This window comes from Ahaetulla prasina, chromosome 4 (assembly GCF_028640845.1).
Source record: "Ahaetulla prasina isolate Xishuangbanna chromosome 4, ASM2864084v1, whole genome shotgun sequence".
Taxonomy (NCBI): Eukaryota; Metazoa; Chordata; class Lepidosauria; order Squamata; family Colubridae; genus Ahaetulla; species Ahaetulla prasina.
Window position 1 is genome coordinate 49,659,045 of NC_080542.1, and position 23,574 is coordinate 49,682,618.

At 37.0% G+C, this 23,574-nt stretch overlaps 2 protein-coding genes across 2 annotated transcripts in view; one reads left to right on the top strand and one right to left on the bottom strand.

Annotated features, from left to right (window-relative positions):
• The first annotated feature begins 1,131 nt into the window (after positions 1-1,131).
• FAM187A (family with sequence similarity 187 member A) lies at positions 1,132-2,379 on the top strand. The gene has a single exon (XM_058181266.1). It carries the CDS (start codon positions 1,132-1,134, stop codon positions 2,377-2,379), a length of 1,248 nt encoding a protein of 415 aa, XP_058037249.1.
• Positions 2,380-4,325: 1,946 nt separating this feature from the next.
• GFAP (glial fibrillary acidic protein) overlaps positions 4,326-23,574 on the bottom strand; it is a 35,968-nt gene continuing 16,719 nt past the window's right edge. Inside the window, exons 6-9 of the mRNA XM_058181265.1 lie at positions 23,208-23,428; positions 20,782-20,825; positions 19,421-19,506; positions 4,326-7,550 (exon numbers count right to left, since the gene is read on the bottom strand). Coding sequence (XP_058037248.1) covers positions 7,509-7,550; positions 19,421-19,506; positions 20,782-20,825; positions 23,208-23,428 — 393 coding nt within the window. The 3' untranslated portion in view covers positions 4,326-7,508. The remainder of the gene's footprint in view (positions 7,551-19,420; positions 19,507-20,781; positions 20,826-23,207; positions 23,429-23,574) is intronic.

Consider the following 23,574-nt stretch of genomic DNA (forward strand, 5'->3'; position numbering starts at 1 on the left):
CCAGATTCACTTGTATTATTTTCCCAATCTGTAGATCCCTTGGTGTTCCACAAAAGACATTGTATAAGCTTCAGCAATCAAAAGGCTATCTACATCACAATTGGTCTAATTCATCTTAATTGTGATTAACACTTAACTATATAACTTAATATGTTATAAAGTTCTATTTAGAGTATATTATAGTAGTAAAAAAAATCACAAATAATAGGGAGGGTAGGTAGATGGAAAGAAAGAATCTCTGTTTGAGTCTTCTTCCCAAAAAATATTTCGGATGTTACATTAAATCTTGGTGAAATGAAACAGTTAATGAAACAATTGATGATTGAACAGTCTAAGACTATTATGCAATTCTGTCAGATGATCAGTTCTGGGAAACTTGAAGAGGAAAGTGCATGCTCATATCAGCCTGAAATACCAATCAGCACCTCTCTGATCCCATCTACCATCACTTTCAGTATAATGGATGCAGTCTTTAACATTACAATAGTAAAATGAAGGATGCCTTATGACATCCTTTCAGTCATAGGCTGATAGGCTGGGAATAAGACAAATGTTTGTCATGAATACCTGACAAAACACAAAAACCATACAGGTTGCCAGGTGTGTTAATATTGTAGTTACATTAGGTGCAAATGGGGAAATGTTTTTTGTTCCTCAACTGCATTAAATTTATTTAAGGAATTACGTAACTGATTTTTTTTCTGTATTAAGATGACAGGAAATAACTGTTATGTTGCAGTAATTATGCTACAGAAATGGCAGTACAGTCTGAAAATCTCTTAACATCAGAACAGAATGTGGTCCTAGGTTTTCTGATTATGAGGCAGCTTCATTTATACAATCAGTCATAATTGTTTTCAAGGGCTTATATTTGTCCATATCAGAACTTAGTTGGCATTCTAGAACTCACAAAAGTAATTCCAGAGTCTTTATTTCTTATGAAAGGATAATATACACATATGATACACATTGTTAAAAAGTCTGCTCTGAAAGAATTGGAACAACACCAGCAATTCTAGAATGAAAGCTAGAATCATTGATGTACATTGTTAAAATGTAAACTCCAGAATTTGTAATTAGCCTCTCCTATAGAACGTGGAAACTGTTGGGTAATATATGAACATCTATCAAATGGTGTCAGCAGGATGGGCTGTGATAGCTACGATCTTTGGCATTTCTGATGTTCTTCATGCCTTTGCTATTATGGAAAAAGAAGATGTATTCAAGAAGAATCCTTGCCCAGCTTTCTTGATGTTTGAGAATGCTGCCTACTTGGCTGATATGAGTTTTGAATTGCCCTGTAAGTGTAAGCCAGAGGAAATAACTACTGTAGTTTGGTACTTTCAAAAAAGCATGGGCAGTCAACAAACTAAGGTCTTGACAGATTTTGATGGTACTTTAATAGTAGATTCACGCCACATCAAGGTAGGCAGTGACATGCTTCGTCGTTTCAGCATTAGGATGTTCAGTCTCATTGTCTTCCGGATTCAAGTGGAAGATTCAGGGCATTATATTTGTGGTACAAAGAAAGGGGATTTCTTCTATGGTTATGATATAGATGTACAGCCTTCAAGGAGAATAGCTGTTGCCTTTGCAGATGAGGGACAGCATCCACAGAATGACCTGCATGAAACAAATTTCACGGTCCTCACAATTTTCTGGGACTGGACTAAATGTAACCGCTGTGATGTCAGGGGTGAACAACGGAGAATTGGGCTTTGTTATGTAAAGAGTTCTTCTCTATTCAGGCGATACCATACCACTATAGAAGAGGTGGCATCTTGTGGCTCAAAGTCAATCCCAAAGAATTTCTTTTATGGTATTCAGATGAGAAAGCCTGAAGTTGTAATACGAAGTTGCATGATATCTTGTAAGGGGAAGACACCTTCAAATGAAGGAGAAGCACCCATTTCAAATGTTATCTCAAAGCTTGGAGAAAAACCTTGGATTTCCAACATCCCTATTCAATTCCACAAGCAGTCCCTTGGCAGAGGATTGATCATTACTTGCCCTGGTGCTAGGCCAGAGCATGCTGTTGCCTGGGATAAAGATTCAACACGATTATATCTCAGTAGGTTTCTCACTGGGGTTAACAAGACCATGAGGGTCTTCATTGACCATGGAAATCACCTCCACATTCGTTTTACCCAGAAGAATGACAAAGGTATTTATTACTGCTGGCGAGAAGGAGAAATAGTTGCTGGATTCCGGCTATCTGTAGTATATGAAAGTCGCCACAGGCGAAGCTTTGATGATCCTGAAAGTCAGTATGCTATTAAGGCTATTATCACAAGCTATGTGCTCATCACCATCTTCTTTATCATCATTCACATTGTTCGTTGTTGCTTCTATGTGTTTAAATGTACAGATATGGAATAGCATCTCAAGAATATGGCTATAATGGCCTAATAAGTGATGATGATGATTTGTCTCACAACTAATTTGATAATTAATTGAGCAACTGTTTTTTATCAATTAAGTATTTCAGTTTAAGAACACTATACAACTCTCACTGAAGATAAATTTTAGTCAATCAGCTCTCTTAAATATGAGAGCTAATATACAATGAGTAAGCAACTGTTAACAGAAGGCAGGGACACTAATATGTTTTCATTAAATATGGTGATATGAAAGTTTTTGTACTGTAGAATTCTCTGCCTTAATAATACCCCAATTGGTAAACCAATTTAAATCCATATGTATTGTGAAAAATCCAGAAAAATAGTTAACTGAGCATTGTCAGTCTGAGATTCCTGTTGCTGAAGTAGTACAGGTTCAAATATAGTTGAAAAATGCACATATATCATAAATCTGTAGCAGTCACACCCAAGGCAATTACTCTCTTGACAGTTGAAAGTAGATGGGTAATTAATTTCTTATCCAGAAATTAATTGATGTAACGAACAAGCAATTGATTTTGTGCATCTTTTATCTTAAAAGAAACTTCTATATTTTGTTTATGTACATGTTTATATATATATTTTGTTTCTTTGTAAGCCACTATGAGAATTCTTTGGAGAACATCAAATAATGAAACAGAATAAGCAGTGAACAACTAAAACAATTTTTTGATGTAATGTTTAATTGTAAAAGAAATATAATAATAAACAAGTTTTTAATTTTAAACAATGACATTGCTATAGCCTCATTAAACTTTTAGTTTCTGTTAAGCATTTACATACAATCTTCTGTAAAACTATAATTAGAAATTCAGCTATTACTATAAATACGCAAGCATGTTTATGTGGATAGCATATAAAGCAGACATGAAACTTATGAAGTATTTTGGCATAGTGATTTTAAAAGGAATATATCCAAAATATTAAATAGTTATAAAGTTTAATCATGTATATATGATAGTGTTAGTACAGCTAGTTTTACTAGAAAATAGGTGAGTTGTGTGTAACTCTTTTTGGTGAAAAATGATGAGTTCCACCATATTTCCTAGTTTATTTTTTAAAAGAAAAATAAAAGTTATGCAATTTCTTCCATAGTCACAGCTACTAATTTAAACATTGGAGGAAAAGAAGAGGTTAAGCATGAACATCATTCAGTATTCTTTTCAAAATACCATTAAAAATAACAACAAGAAGTCATATAGTCCATGCATAAATGCACACAATCCAGGGAGTCAAAAGTGAAAAATGTAATTAGTAGCATTTGTATAACAATAGATAAGTGACAGTGTTCATAAGGCCATCTAAAATGGTCTTATAAGAAATTTATGTCCCTAGATTTATGTGTTATTTCATTAAGCAGGCTGATATCTTAAAATTATGCTTGAATATATGGCTGATATAACGGGTGGGTGGGGGAAACCCAGTCACTCTTCAAAATTCTTTCCCCTCAAATTGTGTTCATTTAGTTAAAAAAAAAAGTTGCCTCAATGTTTCTTACAGGCATGCTCTGAAAGACTTGTTGCCTTCTTCCTTCTTTCCTAGTCAACACATCTTGGGAAATCCTAACTTCTGTTACTGGCTTACTTGTATCTTTTCTGCTCTGCAACTGAATTCTGCTTTGCTTTAAGCTGAAGCAATAATAAAGAATAACCCTCTGAGCCTTCAGCACAGAGTGGACTGTCATTTACAGCTAGGGCAGGCATTAGCCAGAATTCTTACGGAAACTGGAAATGGTCATTCAGTAACCTTTAAAATAACAGGTCGCCTAATCCTGATTTAGAGCAAATGCTTCAATATTTGAAATCAATCATATCAATTTTAATTTTTTTTATTTCTTCACTGACTTGGTTAAACCAAATGAAATTCTATCAAGCATTTTCCTGCCAAACCTCTAATCATACAGGCATCTTGTCACTGCCCTTCGTGAACACCTAACCTTTCCCCCTCTATCTTCCTCTCTTCTACCACTTTGTCTTTTGATTCCCCCCCCCATCACTTCTCCTCGTCATCCATTGCACACCATCTGCCTAGAGTCAAATGGCTGGTAGCACTCAGAAGAATGCAACTATGTCCTCTTTTTATTTGGAAGGTACTAAAAGCTATAAGAAATCAACGTTCAGTGAAGTTTTTATGCAGGATATACAGTTACAAATTCTTAGTTTGATCAGTATCTTTCAACCTAATCTACAGCACAAGATTGCTTGGATAAAATAATGGTAGGGTTAGGGTTAGGGTCATCTAATATCTTAATTCCTTAGAATAAACATGGGCTATCAGTTGCAGCTAATGGGAAGGTAATTCCATTTTACATTTACTATCAGCCAGCATCTGGATTTAAACCCACATGAACATTCACAGGAGAGATATTTTTTGTTCATATTCAACAGGCACATACCTCCAGTTTTTTTTCCTCCCGGAGAACTCCAAGGATCAGGGAAGCAAGAGATTGAGAACCAAGAAGAACAGAAATGGAACTCATTCCATTTCCCTGGCAATTTCAAAATTAACTGAGTGAAGGGAAATTGAGGAACGATTAAAACAGAGGGAAATTGTGATCTTTGAAATAATAGGTACAGTAATTTTTTATCTAGAAATTTTATACTCTTTTTCTGAGCCAAAGCCTAATTTGGGGGGATGGGGGTGTATTTATTTTCTTTGTATAAGATCAGTGATTGTATTATACAACTTGGAATCCCTTTATAGCAAAGTAATCTCTAAAACAGAACTAGACAAACAACGTCTTTTGATCTGCACATAGCCATATATCCTCCGACACACACCCCTTTTTTTTCCTATGGGAAATTTTTTGAAGTCATGATCTGTAATTTGAACAATCCTATATTTTTATCTCTCCTTTCACTTATTTTTGCATAGGATTTCTTAAAACTGAAACAGTATTTTTATATTTCCCCCCCATTTTTAAAAAATTAAAATTTATTTTCTTTCTTTCTTGTGAGATTGGTCTATCTCCCAAAGAGGAAAAGGAAGAAGGGCTTAGCCCAGAGGTCAGCAACCTGCGGCTCTGGAGCCGCATGTGGCTCTTTCACCCCTCTGCTGCGGCTCCCTGTCACTCAAAATATGTGTCACAACAGCCAATGTGCGACACCCGCTGGCATGCAATTTATTGAGCTTTTATCCATTGTTGGCTGGTAGGCCAACAATGGATAAATCCAAGAAAAGAAGAGTTTCAGAAGAAAACAGAATGTTTAATTCAACTACATATCTAGTTTTGTGGCCGCTCAAGAAATAGTCAGGTATGGGAAGGGTTTTGTGGCTCCCGGTGTTTTCTTTTCTGTGGGAAATGGGTGCAAATGGCTCTTTGAGTGTTAAAGGTTGCAGACCCCTGGCTTTAGCCCTTAACTGCATGCCTTAGTGCTACAGACACATTTCATTTTCCGCCTCATTTTTTCCTCTTATTTTTCCACTACCAAGCAGTACTTCAAAGAAGGAGGTTGAGCTACGACGTGTAAACTAAAAGGCTTCTAGGAGAAAGAGTTTGAGACCTCTACATGTTCACCATATATGTTCAGTCATTTCCATACATAAGTGAAACATGGAACACATTCATCTATTTGGAAAACTGCTATCCATCATAATCAGTAAACCAGCACACAGGATAGTAGACAGAAGGCATACATACTATAGGAAACAAATATCAGGCACTACGTTTTACTGGAATTTTTCCCAAACTACATGGCAGTCAAAGGTGAACAAAATGAATTACTATGAGGGAAAAATACAAGATTAATGGACAGAAATAACTAAAAATATTAATCATTTATTCATGAATGATAATTTTAAAAGAGAAAGGAACTTCGTTGCAAGTTGCCTTGTGCTCTTGGAAGAATGGCAACATGTAATTACAACAAATAAATAATTTCTATATTATCTGAAGTAAGCAAACCACAAATGAAATTATTATTTTTTTAAATAAAACTTGTCTCTTGCACACCAGGGTCCCCTCTTGCAAAGGTATGGGAAGCCCTTGGGAGTCTTTGCATATTTTCCTAGAAAAGAACCTATGCATTTAACATATGGTACATAGCTAAAACTTCATCATGAATTATTTCATTATAAATTCATAGTACAATATTTTGCCCCCAAATTTCAGTCTGTTATACATTTCTTAAAATCATGTTTTGCCAGAAAGTAATCCCAACACAAAAGCCAAGGTGCCTCATGCATCAGTTTCCTTGTCCCCAAGTAATCTATTTGATTTCATTACTAAGAAATAATAGATCCAAGCTTTACAATCTGTGACACATCTTCAGTAAAGAAGGTTACTTCTAAATTATATTCCCTTAGGTCAATGATTTTCACATGTAAACATAACCAGCACTTTTCTGTAATCAGCAGTAACAAAGTTCCTATTCATTTATTGGTTTTAATGAGAAACATCAGTTATGGCTGTTAAGCCAGCCCAGAACAATTATTTAGCAAAATACAGGTAGTCCTTGACTTATGACCATAATTGAGCCCAAACTTTCTGTAGCGAAGTGACATTTGTTAAGTGAATTTTTTCAGATTTTACTTGCCACATTTGTTAAGTGAATCATGACAGTTCTTAAATTAATAACATAGTTGTTAAGTGAATCTGGCTTTCCCATTGACTTTGCTGGTCAGAAGGTCACAAAAGAGGATCACATGACCATGGGACACTGCAACCATCATAAATGTGAGTCAATTGCCAAGCATCTAAATTTTGATCACATGACTATGGGGATGCTGTAATGGTGTGAAAAACAGTCATAACTCACTTTTTTTCAGTGCTGTTGTAACTTTGAATGGTCACTAAGTGAACTGTTATAAGTTGAGGACTACCTGTATAGCCAGGTCTAAATACTGTACTATTTGGGACACTCCAAAGGTTACTGCAAGAGAAATATTGAAGATAAAAATAAATTCAAAAAAGCCATTATAGTCAGCTGAAGCACCAGCTACTAAGTTATTTGGTTATTTTCTGGCATGGTAATTAAATTTGCATATTTCTTATTTTCAATGGTTGCTGCAGATCCAAAACTGTTTCTGTGCCAAGATTGAAGACTGGAAGGATGCAAAGCTCTCTTAGCATCCTAAACTAGAAAAATTCTTCCATGTATGGTTTTTATTTCATGCCACTTCCTTCTGTTCTTGGGTGGACTCCTTGATCACCTACAATGTTTGGAGAGAATGTGAAAGTTATATCAATTATCATGTTAATTGTGACATTTCTCTTCATTTTGTCCAGACATGCTTCATTTTGCAGTCTTAAAAAAAAAGTCAAAACATCATAGTTCTCTACCAATTCTAGATTAAATAGAGTTTAAAATATAGAATCACAGAATCTATGATCTTGGAGATCTTCTAATCCAGCCCCTTGTGCAAAGCAGAAGACCTTATTGCATCCCAGACAAATGGTTGTGCAGTCTCCATCAGCGACAGAACATCCACAACTCTGGGAGTAATTGTTTTCACTGTCAGGAAGTTTCTCTTAGCTCTAGGTTGAATCTCACACTGAGTAGCTTCCACTCAATTGTTCCTGCCCTGCCCTCAGATGCTTGGAGAATCTGATACCCTCTTCCCTATGACAACCCTTCAAACATTTGGTTCACTCATTTTTATCTTAATACTAAAAATTAAGCAATTAATCCAGCTCTCAGCTCTTGTTATTGTAATAATACCTTCATGTATTAATTTAACTAACGGTTTGTAGTATACATGCTAGTACGAGCATGTAGTACCTGTCACCTGATAATAGTAAGTGACACGTACCACATGCAAAACAAACATTTTAGCTAAGAAAGATTTTAACCAACTGCAGTCTATCTTATAAGCACAAGAGGGCACTTTAGAGTCTTACTCAACTCCAGCTAAGAAAAAAGAATAATAAAATAAAAAAATCTCCCTTAGCCTATTTACATTGTTGTTGTATTTGTTTGGCTTTTTAAAAAAGTAAATCTTAATCTTGGTGGATAAGGTCTCATCACCATTTATTTGATTAAGAATCTTCCTTCAGTCTTCCTTCAGATGGTTTTTTTGGGGGGGGCTATTGAACAAATGACAAATTTGTAAAGCACTTGAAGAGGAAATTTGGCCTTAGCTGAAAGACCTAATAATTTTTTTCCCATAAGCTTCATGTTCAAATGCCTTCTTCTATATCTTCGGGTATATTTTTAGAGAAGCACAATCCTCCTATCACTTTCAGAACAGCATTATAGGCTTTTCCACACTTATGAAGATAGGCCATTGCCAGAGGCCTTCCAGCAACTGGAATATTAATATCTTTCTCCCTGCTCTCCTGGAAACACTGCAACAACCAATTTCAATATTTCCTTGATTTTCTGGGTGAACTGTTTCATGGCTCCTCAAGTTTTCCCCTTGTTTTCTAGCTATTCTGTGAGGCAGTTTGGTAATGGCCTTCAATGATCTGTTTTTGTTTATTGGCAATTTTAAGGACAAGTGGTAATACAATGCTGCTTATGATTGACAGGCAAAACAAATGTAGGAAAAGGACATGTCTAGTTAGACCTAAGAGAAATTAATAGAAGAGAATATTTGTAGCTCAGGGTGTGGGGTGCTTGATGTTCTCTGAACTTGGTAATTTTCTTGCACGTGTTTCATTACCAAACTAGGTAATATTATCAGACTAATGATGTTGCCTGGTTTGGTAATGAAATGTCTGTAAGAAAACAACCAAGCTCACCAAGGATCCCTACCTAAGGCATAAGGCAAAACAACTTTCTGAAAAAATAATTGTAAAAATCTATTGGCATATAAAATTGGCACTGTAACTAGTACTGTATTGTGCAGCCTTCACATGGCGTTTGTATGCCAATTTATCACCTACAGAGTATTCCACTTTCCCAAAGTTTGTTATAGTGAGAAATTAAATCAATGTCTTGATTTGCTCCTCAACCAAATCACAGCAAAGACGGTCTTTTCACTAAGTATTAAAGCTCTGTTGAGCTTAGAGGTGGTTTATTCTCCCTAGACAGGCTATATTTTAGTCTCCTCCGCTACCAGAAGTTCAACTGCTGTAACATTATTCTCAGCTTTCTGAGGTGGTTGGAAGTGAAGATTTCAAACTTCACTTGAGGTATTGGGGAATGGAAAGTTCCCAGGACGACTGTGGAAAAATATTTTTAAACTATAAATAAGAAATGCTCCTTTTGAGTGAGCCACCAGATTAAAATAAAATTGATTTATTTTATAAAGGTGATTGAAATACTAGGCAGAAAAGTTGATTCATACTCTACCATTTGTGCTCATCATATTTTGTGATGTGTAAATTAAGGAACAATTATCTTTCCTGAATAGCTAAGCATCTCTCTAGTCAGTGCCTTCAAAAAGACAATTGGTTTGCATAGTTCCTTTTCTATTCACTTTCAGAAATTGCTTATTAACTACTTTTCAACTATTAGAAACCTTTGGATTGACAAGTCTGAAAACATTGGGTGAGTCTGCTTTCAATCTTTAATGAAAGAAAATTTTAGTTACAAGTTTAAGAACAATGTTTTTTAAAAAAAACAGCAAAAAGCTATTTATTTATTTATTTATTTATTTATTTATTCATACTTTTATACCGCCCTATCTCCCTAGGGACTCAGCCATATAAAAAACACATAAATATACAAAGTAAAACATTAATCTAAAAAACTTATTAAATAGGCCAAATATTTAAAATAGACATATAAAATTTAGTTTTAAAATTTTAAAAATATTAATAAAACCCCAAATTAAAATTTGACACTATTATGCCAGTCCCGCTTGAATAAATAGGTGTGTTTTGAGCTCACGACGGAAGGTCCGAAGATCAGGCACTTGACATAAGCCAGGGAGAAGTTCGTTCCAGAGCGTCGGTGCCCCCACAGAGAAGGCCCTGCTCCTGGGGGCCGCCAGCCGACACTGTTTGGCAGACGGCACCCTGAGAAGACCCTCTCTGTGAGAGCGTACGGGTCGGTGGGAGGCAAAGGGTAACAGCAGGCGGTCTCGTAAGTACCCGGGTCCTAAGCCATGGAGCGCTTTAAAGATGGTAACCAAAATCTTGAAGCGCACCCGAAAAACCACAGGAAGCCAGTGCAGACTACGGAGTAGTGGTGTTACGTGGGAGCCACGAGCGGCTCCCGTTACCACTCGCGCAGCCGCATTCTGGACTAACTGTAGCCTCCGGGTGCACCTCAAGGGCAGCCCCATGTAGAGAGCATTGCAGTAATCCAACCTAGATGTAACCAGAGCGTGAGTGACCGTGCATAAGGCATCCCGGTCAAGGAAGGGACGCAACTGGCGGACCAAGCGAACTTGGTAAAAGGCTCTCCTGGAGACGGCTGCCAGATATTCATCAAAGGACAGCCGTCCATCCAGGAGGACGCCCAAGTTGCGGACCACCTCCTTTGGGGCCACTAACTCGCCCCCAACAGTCAGCCGCGGATGCAGCTGACTGTACCGGGGTACCGGCATCCACAGCCACTCCGTCTTGGAGGGATTGAGCTTGAGTCTGTCTCTCCCCATCCAGACCCGTACAGCTTCCAGACACTGGGACAGCACTTCGACCGCTTCGTTGGGGTGGTCCGGGGTGGAAAGGTACAGCTGAGTATCATCAGCGTACAGATGATAACTCACCCCGAAACCACTGATGACCTCACCCAGTGGCTTCATATAGATGTTGAACAGGGTAGGCGAGAGAATCGACCCCTGAGGCACCCCACAAGTGAGGCGCCTCGAGGACGACCTCTGCCCCCCCCGTCAACACCATCTGCGACCGGTCAGAGAGATAGGAGGAGAACCACCGATAAACGGTGCCCCCCACTCCCAATCCCTCCAACCGGCGCAGCAGGATACCATGGTCGATGGTATCAAAAGCCGCTGAGAGGTCTAATAGGACCAAGGCAGAGGAGCAACCCCTGTCCCTGGCCCTCCAGAGGTCATCCACCAATGCGACCAAAGCCGTTTCCGTGCTATAACCGGGTCGGAAGCCAGACTGGAACAGGTCTAGATAGACAGTTTCCTCCAGGTGCTGGGGGAGCTGCCATGCAACCACACTCTCTACAACCTTCGCCACAAAGCGAAGGTTGGAGACTGGACGAAAATTTCCCAAAATAGCTGGGTCCAGGGAAGGCTTCTTGAGGAGGGGTCTCACCACCGCCTCTTTCAAGGCGGCAGGGAAAACCCCTTCCATCAAAGAAGCATTTATAATCCCCTGGAGCCAGCCTCGTGTCACTTCCTGAGCAGTCAGCACTAACCAGGAAGGACATGGGTCCAGTAAACATGTAGTTGCATGTAACCTCCCCAGCAACCTGTCCACGTCCTCGAGAGCCACAGAATCAAACTCATCCCAAATAACATCGGCAAGACGAGTCTCTGTCATCCCGGTTGGATCGCCGCAATCTTGGTCCAAACTATCCCGAAGCTGAACGATTTTATTGTATAGATAACCGTTAAACTCCTCAGCTTGTCCCTGTAAGGGGTCATCCCGTCCCTCTTGGTGAAGGAGGGAGCGGGTCACCCGAAACAAGGCGGCTGGGCGGTTATCTGCCGATGCAATGAGGGTGGAAACGTAAGAATGTTTCGCCTCCTTCATTGCCACTAGGTAGGTCTTAGTAAAAGACCTCACTAGTGTCCGATCAGCCTCGGAACGGCTGGACCTCCAGGTGCTCTCTAGGCGTCTTCTCCGGCGTTTCATCTCTCTCAGCTCCTTGGAGAACCAGGGAGCCAATTGAGATCTACGCCGGGTCAGAGGCTGGAAAAGGCACGACACGGTCCAAAGCCCCAGCCGCGGCCCGTTCCCAGGCCGCAACCAGTTCTTCAGTCGTGCCGTGGGTAAAATCCTCAGGAAACGGCCCAAGCTCCGTCAGGAACCTCTCCGGGTCCATCAGGCGCCTGGGACGGAACCAACGCATTGGTTCCATCTCCCTGCGGTGGTGGGCGGCGGTCTGAAAGTCTAGGCAAAGAAGAAAATGATCTGACCATGACACCGGTTCCTTCACTATATCTCCTAAAACCAGATCATTAACCCACTGACCAGAGATAAAAATCAGGTCTAGCGTGCCTCCCCCGCTGTGTGTAGGGCCATCAGTTACTTGAATCAGGTCCAAGGCCGTCATGGAGGCCTGGAACTCCTGAACCACCGTTGATGACAAGCCGGCCGATGGCAAATTGAAATCCCCCAAGGCCATAAGTCTGGGAATCTCAACCGCCACGCCAGCAAGCACCTCTAGTAGCTCAGGTAGGGCCGTAGTCACGCAGCAAGGAGCCAGGTACGTGATCAACAGTCCCATCTGATTCCGATGGCCCCACTTCACAAGGAGGGATTCACAACCAGCTATCTGAGGAACAGTGGACTCCCTCGGCTCCAGACTTTCTTTAATCACAACCGCCACCCCCCCACCCCTACCTTGGGCCCTCGGCTGATGAAATGCCCGGAAACCCGGAGGGCACATTTCAACCAGGGGTACACCCCCTTCTGTGCCCAACCAGGTCTCCGTAATGCCCATAAAGTCCACGGACTCCCTCTGAATAAGATCACAAATCAGGGGAGCCTTATTAACCACGGACCGGGCATTGCAAAGCATCAGCCGAAGACCCAAACTCTGAGGGTCTTGACCATCGGGGGAACGAGTGAGGACTGGGGGGCCGGAGCACGTGATCGCTTTTAAACATCGAACACGTGCTCCCAATTAAAACTTTAATTTTAGAAAGTTATAAATGGTTAAATTTCCAAGTAAATTGAAATAAGTTTTAGGAATTAATTATAAAGAATTCTTCCTATGGGAAAAGTTGATTTGTTGTAATTTTTTTCTCTGACATAAAAGAGATAATCAATTTTTAAAAAATGGACACTAGAGGGAACTAAAGATTTTAATTAAAAATAAACCTGAATAGCAGCTACTGAATGATGTAAAATATTATAACATTGAAAATACTGAAGGACATTTTTAAGAAATGGAATCTGAAGTTAAAATCAACAGTATCAGTAGTGATGTTTACAGTCTGGATAGACTGTCTAAAAGATGTTTTGGAACAAATGGCAGAAGAGGAACAAGTTTTATCCAATAAAACAGTATGTTGGCACTGAAGATGAATCTACAAATTACAGGCTATAAGAATGATATAGAAAAAGATGCTTCCTGATAGACATCAATCCTTTTCCAGGATTGATTTTATATTAATTTCTACTGATTTTCTTTTTAGGGTAAAGAAGACAAAGATATGTTCAAGAACTTTGACTAATCATAGTCCGGTATGGATGGAATTTGATCAGGAAAAGGGAATTAAAAGATCCTGGAGGTTAAATGAAAATTTGTTTAGATATGAAGAAAATGTAAAGAATGTAAAAGACAAATGAAAGAGTTGTTTGTTATGAATATAAATAAGGGTACACCAATAGAAATGGTTTGGGATGCAAGTAAAGCATATATGAGGGGAATTTTAATATATATGAATAATAAATATAGACTTAAACAGCAGAAGAAACGTGGGGATTTAGAAGAGGAAATAAAAAAGAAAGAACAATTACTTATACTTAATCCAGAAGATAAAAAAGTTAAAGAGACAATAAACATATTATGAGAGCAGTTTAATATGTTGATAGCAGATCAGGTAGCAATTAATTTACAATATGTTAAGCATAATACATTTTGTAATGCCAACAAACCAGGTAGGTGGCTAGCATATGCAATAAGGAAAAAACAGAAATCACGTATTATTGGAAATATAGAATATAAAGGTAAAGAAGTACATCAACAGAATGTGATTAAAAAAGCTTTTTTAGAATTTTATACAAAATTATATGCTAGCGACCCAATTCAAGATATAGATATAGATAAATATTTACAGGAAGAGAATATCTCTGAACTTACGCCAGAACAAAGGGAAGGATTGAATCAATCTATAACCTCTGAAGAAATTATTTTAGCTATTAAGTAGTTAAAAACAGGTAAAACTCCAGGAACAGATGGACTAACTGCTGTTTATTATAAAAATCTACAGCTTGAAATGGTGGATCTTAAGGAGTTATTTAATAAAATTCAACTTGGAGGAGATGAACCTTCATCCTGGAGATCCGCTTTTATTTCACTGATACCAAAGGAAGATCAAGATTGCACTAAACTAGAAAATTATAGGTCAATATCACTTTTGAATACTGATTACAAGATTTTTGCTAAAATACTAGCAAATAGATTAATGTTAGTTATACAACAAAAGATTCACAATGATCAATTAGGTTTTATAAAAGGGAGACAAATGAGAAAAAATGTTAGAAAAATTGTGAAGTTATTGGAATATCTGGAGAGAAACAACCAGGTCCCTGCAGCGCTCTTCTTCTTGGATGCAGAGAAGGCACTTGATAGATTGAATTGGAAATTTTTATTTAAATTAATAGAAAAGATGAAGTTTGGGGAATGTTTTGCACAAACAATTAGGGCAATATATCGGGACAAACAGCACAATTAATAGTTAATGGTAGTTTAACAGAAGTTTTTAGAATTGAAAAAGGGATAAGGCAGGGATTCCCTTTGTCGCCACTATTGTTTATTCTAACATTAGAACCTTTACTGAATAAAATAAGTGGATCAAATAAAATAAAGGGAATTAAAATTAGACATCAAGATTATAGATTAAGGGCATTTGCAGATGACCTGGTTGTTATTCTATCCCAACCAATACAATCGGTTGTGCACTTGATGGATATAATTAGTCAATACGGAAAGGTATCTGGATTTAAAGTAAATCAACAAAAGACAAAAATAATAACTAAAAATATGACTATACAGCAAAAAATAGAATTAGAGAGAATAACGGGATTTGAAATAGTAAAAAAGGTTAAATATTTAGGAGTGTATATTGCAGCTTCAAATGTGAAATTATATAAAAATAATTATGAAGTTTTATGGCAAAAAGTGCAGAAGGAAATGGAGAATTGGAAAAAATTGCAGTTTCTTTATTGGGAAGAATAGCAGTAATTAAAATGAATGTTTTGCCCAGGTTTTTATTTTTGTTTCAAATGATACCAATACTCAAAAAAGAGGCAAACCTGAAGGAATGGCAGAATGGAATTAACAAATTTATATGGGTTGGTAAAAGACCGAGAAAAAAATTGAAAATAATACAGGATACACTTGAAAGAGGGGGTCTTAAAATACCTAATTTAAGATTATATTATGAAGCAGCTGCCCTATCACTAATTAGTGATTGGTTTAATTTAACAGAAGAAAGAATATTGAATATAGAGGGTTATGATTTGTTATACGGATGGCATGCTTACTTACTGTATGACAAAAAAGTGCATAAAGTTTTTAAAGCTCATACACTTAGAAATGCTTTGTTGAGGGTTTGGAAAAAGTATCAATATAAGTTAAACTACAAAATACCTATATGGGCAAGTCCCAGGCATGCAATAGAGAATATAAGTACAGAACAAAAACAGGAGGTGATTACTTATAAAAAGCTTCTCTCTATGGAGAAGGGTAAATTACAATTGAAATCTATAAATATAATGAAAGAAGAAAGGATAATTCATACTTGGTTTCAGTACGGACAGCTGCAAGCTAGATGGAAAGAGGACCAGAAAATTGGTATCATGCAAAATGAGGAAAATTTGGTAAAACAGATTAGAGACCAAAGTCAATCGCATATTAAAAGGTTGTATAATGCATTGCTAGAAATAGATTCAGAAACGGAATGAGTTAAGGACTGTATGATAAAATGGGCACAAAATATACAGGAACACATAATGATGGAAACTTGGGAGAAAATTTGAGTTAGAAATTTACATAAGCACAAAATTTAAGAGAAAATTTCTACAAAATGTTTTATAGATGGCATTTAGATCCTAAAAAATTAGCCTGTAATGTATCCAAATTTGCAAGCTAAATGTTGGAGATGTGACTGTGATGACGCTACTTATTATCATATATGGTGGACTTGTAAAAAAATCAAATCATTTTGATAAGAATTTGGTGGGTCATGCAAAATATTTTGAAAAAGAAGATAAAGTTTACTCCACAATTGTTTTTATTGGGTATAATCTCGGATTGTACGATAATAGAGAATAAATTGATTTTAAATTTAATATCAGCAGCCAGACTATTGGTGGCGCAATATTGGAAGAAGGAACATTTGCCTACGATAGAAGAATGGATATTAAAAGTTGCAAACTTAGCAGAGATGGCAAAAATTTCAGCATATTTGAAAGACTGTTCACAAGAAAGATACATAGTGGAATGGAGAAGAAGGATTGACTACATTCAAAATAAATATCAGACCAAGAAATATCAAATAGCTTTTGAATGAACAGACTGCAAGAATTATATTTATATTTCTCTGTATGTAAAAGGAGAGTTAAGGTCCTAGGGGAGGATGAGAATTTATGGATAGTTAGCATATGTTTATCTTATGATTGTTAGATGTTTGTTATACTCTGTATTTTGCTCTGGGAAGTTGTGGGGCGGGGGCTGGGGAAGGGGAGGTTGGGGAGGGGAAGGAAGGAGATATTTGTTAAAATTATGTAAAACTACAAAATACCTATATGGGCAAGTCCCAGGCATGCAATAGAGAATATAAGTACAGAACAAAAACAGGAGGTGATTACTTATAAAAAGCTTCTCTCTATGGAGAAGGGTAAATTACAATTGAAATCTATAAATATAATGAAAGAAGAAAGGATAATTCATACTTGGTTTCAGTACGGACAGCTGCAAGCTAGATGGAAAGAGGACCAGAAAATTGGTATCATGCAAAATGAGGAAAATTTGGTAAAACAGATTAGAGACCAAAGTCAATCGCATATTAAAAGGTTGTATAATGCATTGCTAGAAATAGATTCAGAAACGGAATGAGTTAAGGACTGTATGATAAAATGGGCACAAAATATACAGGAACACATAATGATGGAAACTTGGGAGAAAATTTGAGTTAGAAATTTACATAAGCACAAAATTTAAGAGAAAATTTCTACAAAATGTTTTCTAGATGGCATTTAGATCCTAAAAAATTAGCCTATATGTATCCGAATTTGCAAGCTAAATGTTGGAGATGTGACTGTGATGACGCTACTTATTATCATATATGGTGGACTTGTAAAAAAATCAAATCATTTTGGATAAGAATTTGGTGGGTCATGCAAAATATTTTGAAAAAGAAGATAAAGTTTACTCCACAATTGTTTTTATTGGGTATAATCTCGGATTGTACGATAATAGAGAATAAATTGATTTTAAATTTAATATCAGCAGCCAGACTATTGGTGGCGCAATATTGGAAGAAGGAACATTTGCCTACGATAGAAGAATGGATATTAAAAGTTGCAAACTTAGCAGAGATGGCAAAAATTTCAGCATATTTGAAAGACTGTTCACAAGAAAGATACATAGTGGAATGGAGAAGAAGGATTGACTACATTCAAAATAAATATCAGACCAAGAAATATCAAATAGCTTTTGAATGAACAGACTGCAAGAATTATATTTATATTTCTCTGTATGTAAAAGGAGAGTTAAGGTCCTAGGGGAGGATGAGAATTTATGGATAGTTAGCATATGTTTATCTTATGATTGTTAGATGTTTGTTATACTCTGTATTTTGCTCTGGGAAGTTGTGGGGCGGGGGCTGGGGGAAGGGGGGAGGTTGGGGGAGGGGGAAGGAAGGGAGATATTTGTTAAAATTATGTAAAACTTTTTCAATAAAAAAAGAAAAGAAAAGAAAAAGATGATTCATTGGGAAACCAAAAAAAATTGGTTGAGGCTTTAAAAATCAAAAGGGAATTTCAAGTAACAAATCAAGAGAGTGATTGATAATCCTTTTATAGGAGGTTGGTTAAAGCTTGGATGAGAACAGGTAAAAAAGAAATAAAAAGAAATTTGTATCTACATTACTTATATCAACTAAAGATTAAGATTGTTAGAGGTAAAAGGAAGGAATATGAAATCAGTTTATTTACCAAGGATAAAATAGATACGTTATTATTTCTGGCAACACTTTAATGATACAATAACGGAAATATTAGTACTTTCTGGTCTGTTTATAGAAAGGAGTTGGGATATGAGATGAAGAAATCATGGATTGTAAATTAAAAGGAGGTTAAAAAATTATCAAAATTGTTTATACCTGTTGTGATGATGATCCTTTGCATTTTTCTTTCTTTCTACTCTTATTTAGTTTGTATTAATTTTTACTACTGCAATTATAATCTTCAATAAAATCATTTAAAAAATAATAATTACAGAATTATTTCTCCATTCTTTGCTAATTTCATTCTTCATACTCATCACCTATATTGCCATACATTAGTTCCAGAACAAGTAACATTATTTTTAATTGTGCACACTCCTATTTATAAGATAGGAATCTTGCCAATGTTTTCATTGTGGTAAATTGGAGAAATAGCAAGAAAACAACTGTACCAGAGTACTCTTAAATATTTTAAAAACAAGGAATCCCAGTACAGGAGAACATGGGAACTGGCTAAAAGTACAATTATCTTTTAAAACTGAACAATAAGACTGTTTGGTTATCATTTCAAGAAGGTTAGGGGAATTAGTTATTCTTGTTGCCCTGAAAAAGAAGTAAGGATTTTTGAGCACTCTACTGAGCAATCTCAAAGTTGTTCTTTTACGACATAATTTCTATGCCCTTTCCCCCTCTTTTCTTGATGCAATACTGTGCTTATCAGTTTTGAGCTATATTGATCCCTTAATGCTGGCTATTTAAAGATTTGGTTCAACAAGTTAGGATGATAAACATTAATTTGTCTTACCGGCACTTTATAAAGAAGCTTGAAAACTAAAAAGAATAATGTCATTTACCTACTGATGACAGAAAAAGATGAAAGAAAGAAACATCACAGAGTAATAATCTGTAAATTAAGAGTTCCTTAGCTGAAAGGGAATGAAAAATAATTAGGAAGATTCTGAGCAGATATGCTCATGGATGCTTCAGATGTTTGAAAATAACAGGTCAAACTAGATTTTTCATTAAACATTTCATCAGATGAACTCTATGATAAAAAAAATTGGAAGGCTTTGAATGCATAGGTAACTATTGCCTACCTCTCCATCTCTAGCTTCCACTGTTCTGATCACAATGCTCCTCTTCAGACGAGCCTCAGAAACTGACTTTGTGTCAAGGCTGGTTTCTGGTAAAGAGGGAAAGAACAACTGGGTCACTGCCACTGAGCATAACTTTGACTTGGGAGCCATTGGTGATCTGTAGTGAAGTTTGAGACATGAAACCATAAGAGAAGTAATGACAAAGAAAATGCTGACTTTCTTAGAGAGGTGAGATGGGGAAAAACCTACTCTGATTTTAAAAAACGTTATCTTTCACTCTCTAATATTGTTTCATTGAATACCTAGCATGAAAACATGGAAGAAATTTTGCTAAATAGTGCTGCAAATAGGCTAAACAGAACTAATGTTGTTGGGCATAACTAATCCATAATGACATTTTTAATGTTAGAAGACATTAAAAATCATTTAAGGGTATAAGAAAGATCAAATTTTTAGATTGGAATATTTTAAACAGTCTCTCCTAAATTAGACTAAACAAAAATGTGGTAATTTAGAAAGATGTATAAAAAAATCAACACAAGAACAAGTAGCATCTAAAATGGTAATGTTTCTGTGCTTCATGGAGTTGATTATCAAGAGTAAGAATTTTTAAATGACTGGCTTGGAAGTCAGAAGCAGAGATTTATCAAGAGTTGCCTATGCCAAGATAGGCAGCAAATAAATTTAAATAAATAAACAAACAAATAAATGCAGTCTACTTTGTTCTAAGCTGGCTGAATGTCAGGATCTATAGTGTTTCTGTGCTGGATAGCAACAAAAGACCATGAGATGATCCAACATTCCAGTATTACTGAACTTGTTCACATCCATGAAGAGATAATAAATTGGCATTGAAGAGTATATAACTTCCCTATAGATGCAAGAGCAAGGGAAAGGATACTCTGGATTCAGTTAATGACTTGAACAAGGAAGGATTTTTTTTTAAAAAAAAAATCCAATAATAATCTCAATGTTTGTGAAACCTCTTCAGAATTATTGGACTTAGGCAAGAAATAAACACGTTTATTAACAAGTTTGTTTGTTTTGATCCTCCTTATATTTACTCTATTCTTTTTAATGTTTCCAGAGCTTTACTAAGTTATTTTATAATCCGAGAACTTTGGTTACTGAAAGGATTGCAATTAATAATAATCATAATAATTATATTTCTATAAAAAGGCACTTTGCCATGGTTCCTTGCTCCAAAGAAAATCAGCTACTGTACTTAAAACCCTCTTTCTATAGCCCGCTGGTCAGAAAATAGGAACACAAAGCATTTAGTTCTTCAGGGGGGAAAAAAAGTACTGATTCATGCAGGAGGGACCACATATGTTGACCTGGAAGGAGAATGAATATCTCACCTCGGATCTGAAGATTGGAAAAAGTCTGTACTGGGATAGTAATCCTGCAGAAATAAATAAGGAACAATGTTGGTTTGGGAATTACGTACTATTCTTTTTGTTTTTCCCTTCTTTCCCAATCTCTGTCCAGTTCATCAGTTAATTTCAGTTTGTGTTTTAGACAAGGTATAAGATCAAAGAAACACTACTGAAAAAACAAAACCAGTCTGACAAAGTTGTTGCTCAAACTGAAATGAAATTGCAAAACAACCATTTTTTTTTCCAGATCCCAGGATAACAGTCAGGAGCTTTCCACACACATTCCTAAATGAAATGAAGAATTTTAGCATGGCGAATTTGGAAATTTGAACTTATATGATATACTGTTGTTCAATAGGACAGGGACACATTTTGTTTCAAACCTGATTGTATTGGATCACTTTTTAAAATATTAAACTGTGGGTCTGACTAACAGCAAGTCAACCCAGAGGTATATATTTTATCTCTCTCATGATGTTTCATATCTTCTTCCCACAGGTCCTGGAAGGAGACCTGATCTCCACAAGTACAATGAGCCAGAAGAACTCTGAAGGGAGAGAATAGATTATAATTTTAAATTGTAGATGCAAGTTAGTATCTATTTATCTGACTATATATTCATCCATCTATTAATCTACCTACCTGCCTGCAAGCAGAAAACAGATTGAAATTGTTGATAGGTTCAACTTAGTAAATCGGCAGTTAATTAGCAGGTTGGTTACCAGTTGGTCGTGCAATTCTTTTCCAAGCTACTTTCTAAGGGTGTAAGGCTAGGCAACTTTTACTGAGAAGGGTTCTTACAGTCCTTCTATGATCCACTGGAACAGGGGTCACCAACCCCTAGTCTATGGACTGGCACTGGTCTGCATTATGCCAGAAACCAGGCAGCAGAAACAAGCAAAGCCCCATCTGCGGAATGCAGGCAGCTCATGAAACCACTCCAGTTGGCAAAAAAACTTCTCCAGCCCCAAAAGGCTGGGGCTACTGCACTAGAAGTTAACCTCCTGGCCCTATCTGGCCCTCCAAGGTATGATGCTGGTTCTGTCATGAGTACAGGAATCATATTTTCTTGCAAAAAAAAAAAGAACAAACCTGTAAGGGGCAAATTTAAACTCAATTGTAGAAAACACGACTTCAGCAACAGTGGTCAATGACTAGAATGTTCTACCCGACTGCGTTGTTACATCCTCAAACCCCCACAGCTTCAACCTTAATCTGTCTACTGTGGACCTCACCCCATTCCTAAGAGGTCCATAAGGGGGTGTGCATAAGTGCACCAGCGTGCCTACCGTCCCTGTCCCACTGTCCCACTGTCCCATTTATTTGTATTCATTACCTGTGCTCACATCCATGTTTATACTTATACCTGTTATCTTGTACATGTTTGACAAACTAAATAAATAATTAAAAAAATTGGAAAGAGGTTCATAAGGATTAAAAATGTTTATATCTTTCTTTTACAAAAGAAAATTCAGGATCAAAACCCAGAAAGTAATTAAATTACATCTATCTAAAGTACAGCTTTCTGAAATAAAGGACTGTCCCTAATAATAAAGTTGTATGCTCCCTGTAATTATGGGAGCTCCTCATACTTGACTCACTGTCTTTCATCTTCCTCTTTTAGGAAAGTACCACACCGGAAGGAGAATAGTTGGCGGTCAGACCTGTTTGGTGGGTCACCACCATTGGGATTCTTTAATAGGTCTTAATTGGTGTCCTAGTTCATTTCTACAGAGCTTCTTCATAAGAATAGTCCTAGGTCTGCCTGCTTTTCCTGCCCGGCTGAATTTCTTTCTGGTTTTGACATTGCCTTTCTTTCATAGTATCACTTGCTGCAATTTCAGGCAAGCTCAGCCAGATGACAGTTTTCCTCTGACTCTTCAGATTCAGCCTATCCATTCTAAGGAAAAATGGCCAGCTCTTCCCAGGCTCTTGTGGATTTTCCTTTGGCCAGCTTCAAGAGCATGGAAAATATTTCCTTGATCTCTTGCCTGGGCTTTAAATTATTTCTTTTGGCTTGCTGATACCATAATCTGTTGGGATTGTTTTTAAAAAAATGGAGGAAAAAGACCTGCAAAACACTCCTTTTTTACATGTTATGCAGCCTGTGCTTCCCTAAAAACTTAGCCAGTTCTTCCTTTTGCCAGTTCCTTGCTTGAGGGAATTGCAGGAACTTAACATAAGGAGAAAATTTAAAATATGATTCCAGTGTGATATGGTACAATTTATTCTATAACTTCAGGACATTAATAGCTCACTCTGCTTTATATCTAGAGCAAAGCTAATTTATAAATGAAGACTGCCGTTTTCTGAGTGGGCAAAGCTAACCACGGACAGGATTCTCAGCAATTTCACTGGTAAACTTGCTATGCAACAGGATCAGTACAAGAAACGGATCTGCATTTTACCTGCCCTCTTCTCCCTCCAAGAGTTTGCGGTAAGTAGCAATCTCAATATCTAATGCCAGCTTGACATTAAGGAGTTCTTGGTATTCCTGGAGGTGACGAGCCATTTCCTCTTTTAAGTTCCGACTGTCTTCTTCCAGCCGAATCATTGTGTCATGATAGTTGGTAGTTTCAAGAGCATAGCGGTCTTCCATCTCTCTCAGTTGTCTCTCCAAAGATTCATTCTGCAAGGAAGAAAAGTTTCCTGATGAGGTAGTAAGGCAATGATCAATCATTACTATAATCTGCACAGATGAACAGTCATCTCCTGGCTGCAGCTCACAGGAAACTCTAAGTGACATCAATGTTGATCTCACTATGGCCCCTAAAA

What these genes read in the sequence shown, in the direction of transcription:
- FAM187A (XM_058181266.1), top strand. Translation starts at nt 1,132, where the DNA reads ATGGTGTCAGCAGGATGGGCTGTGATAGCTACGATCTTTGGCATTTCT.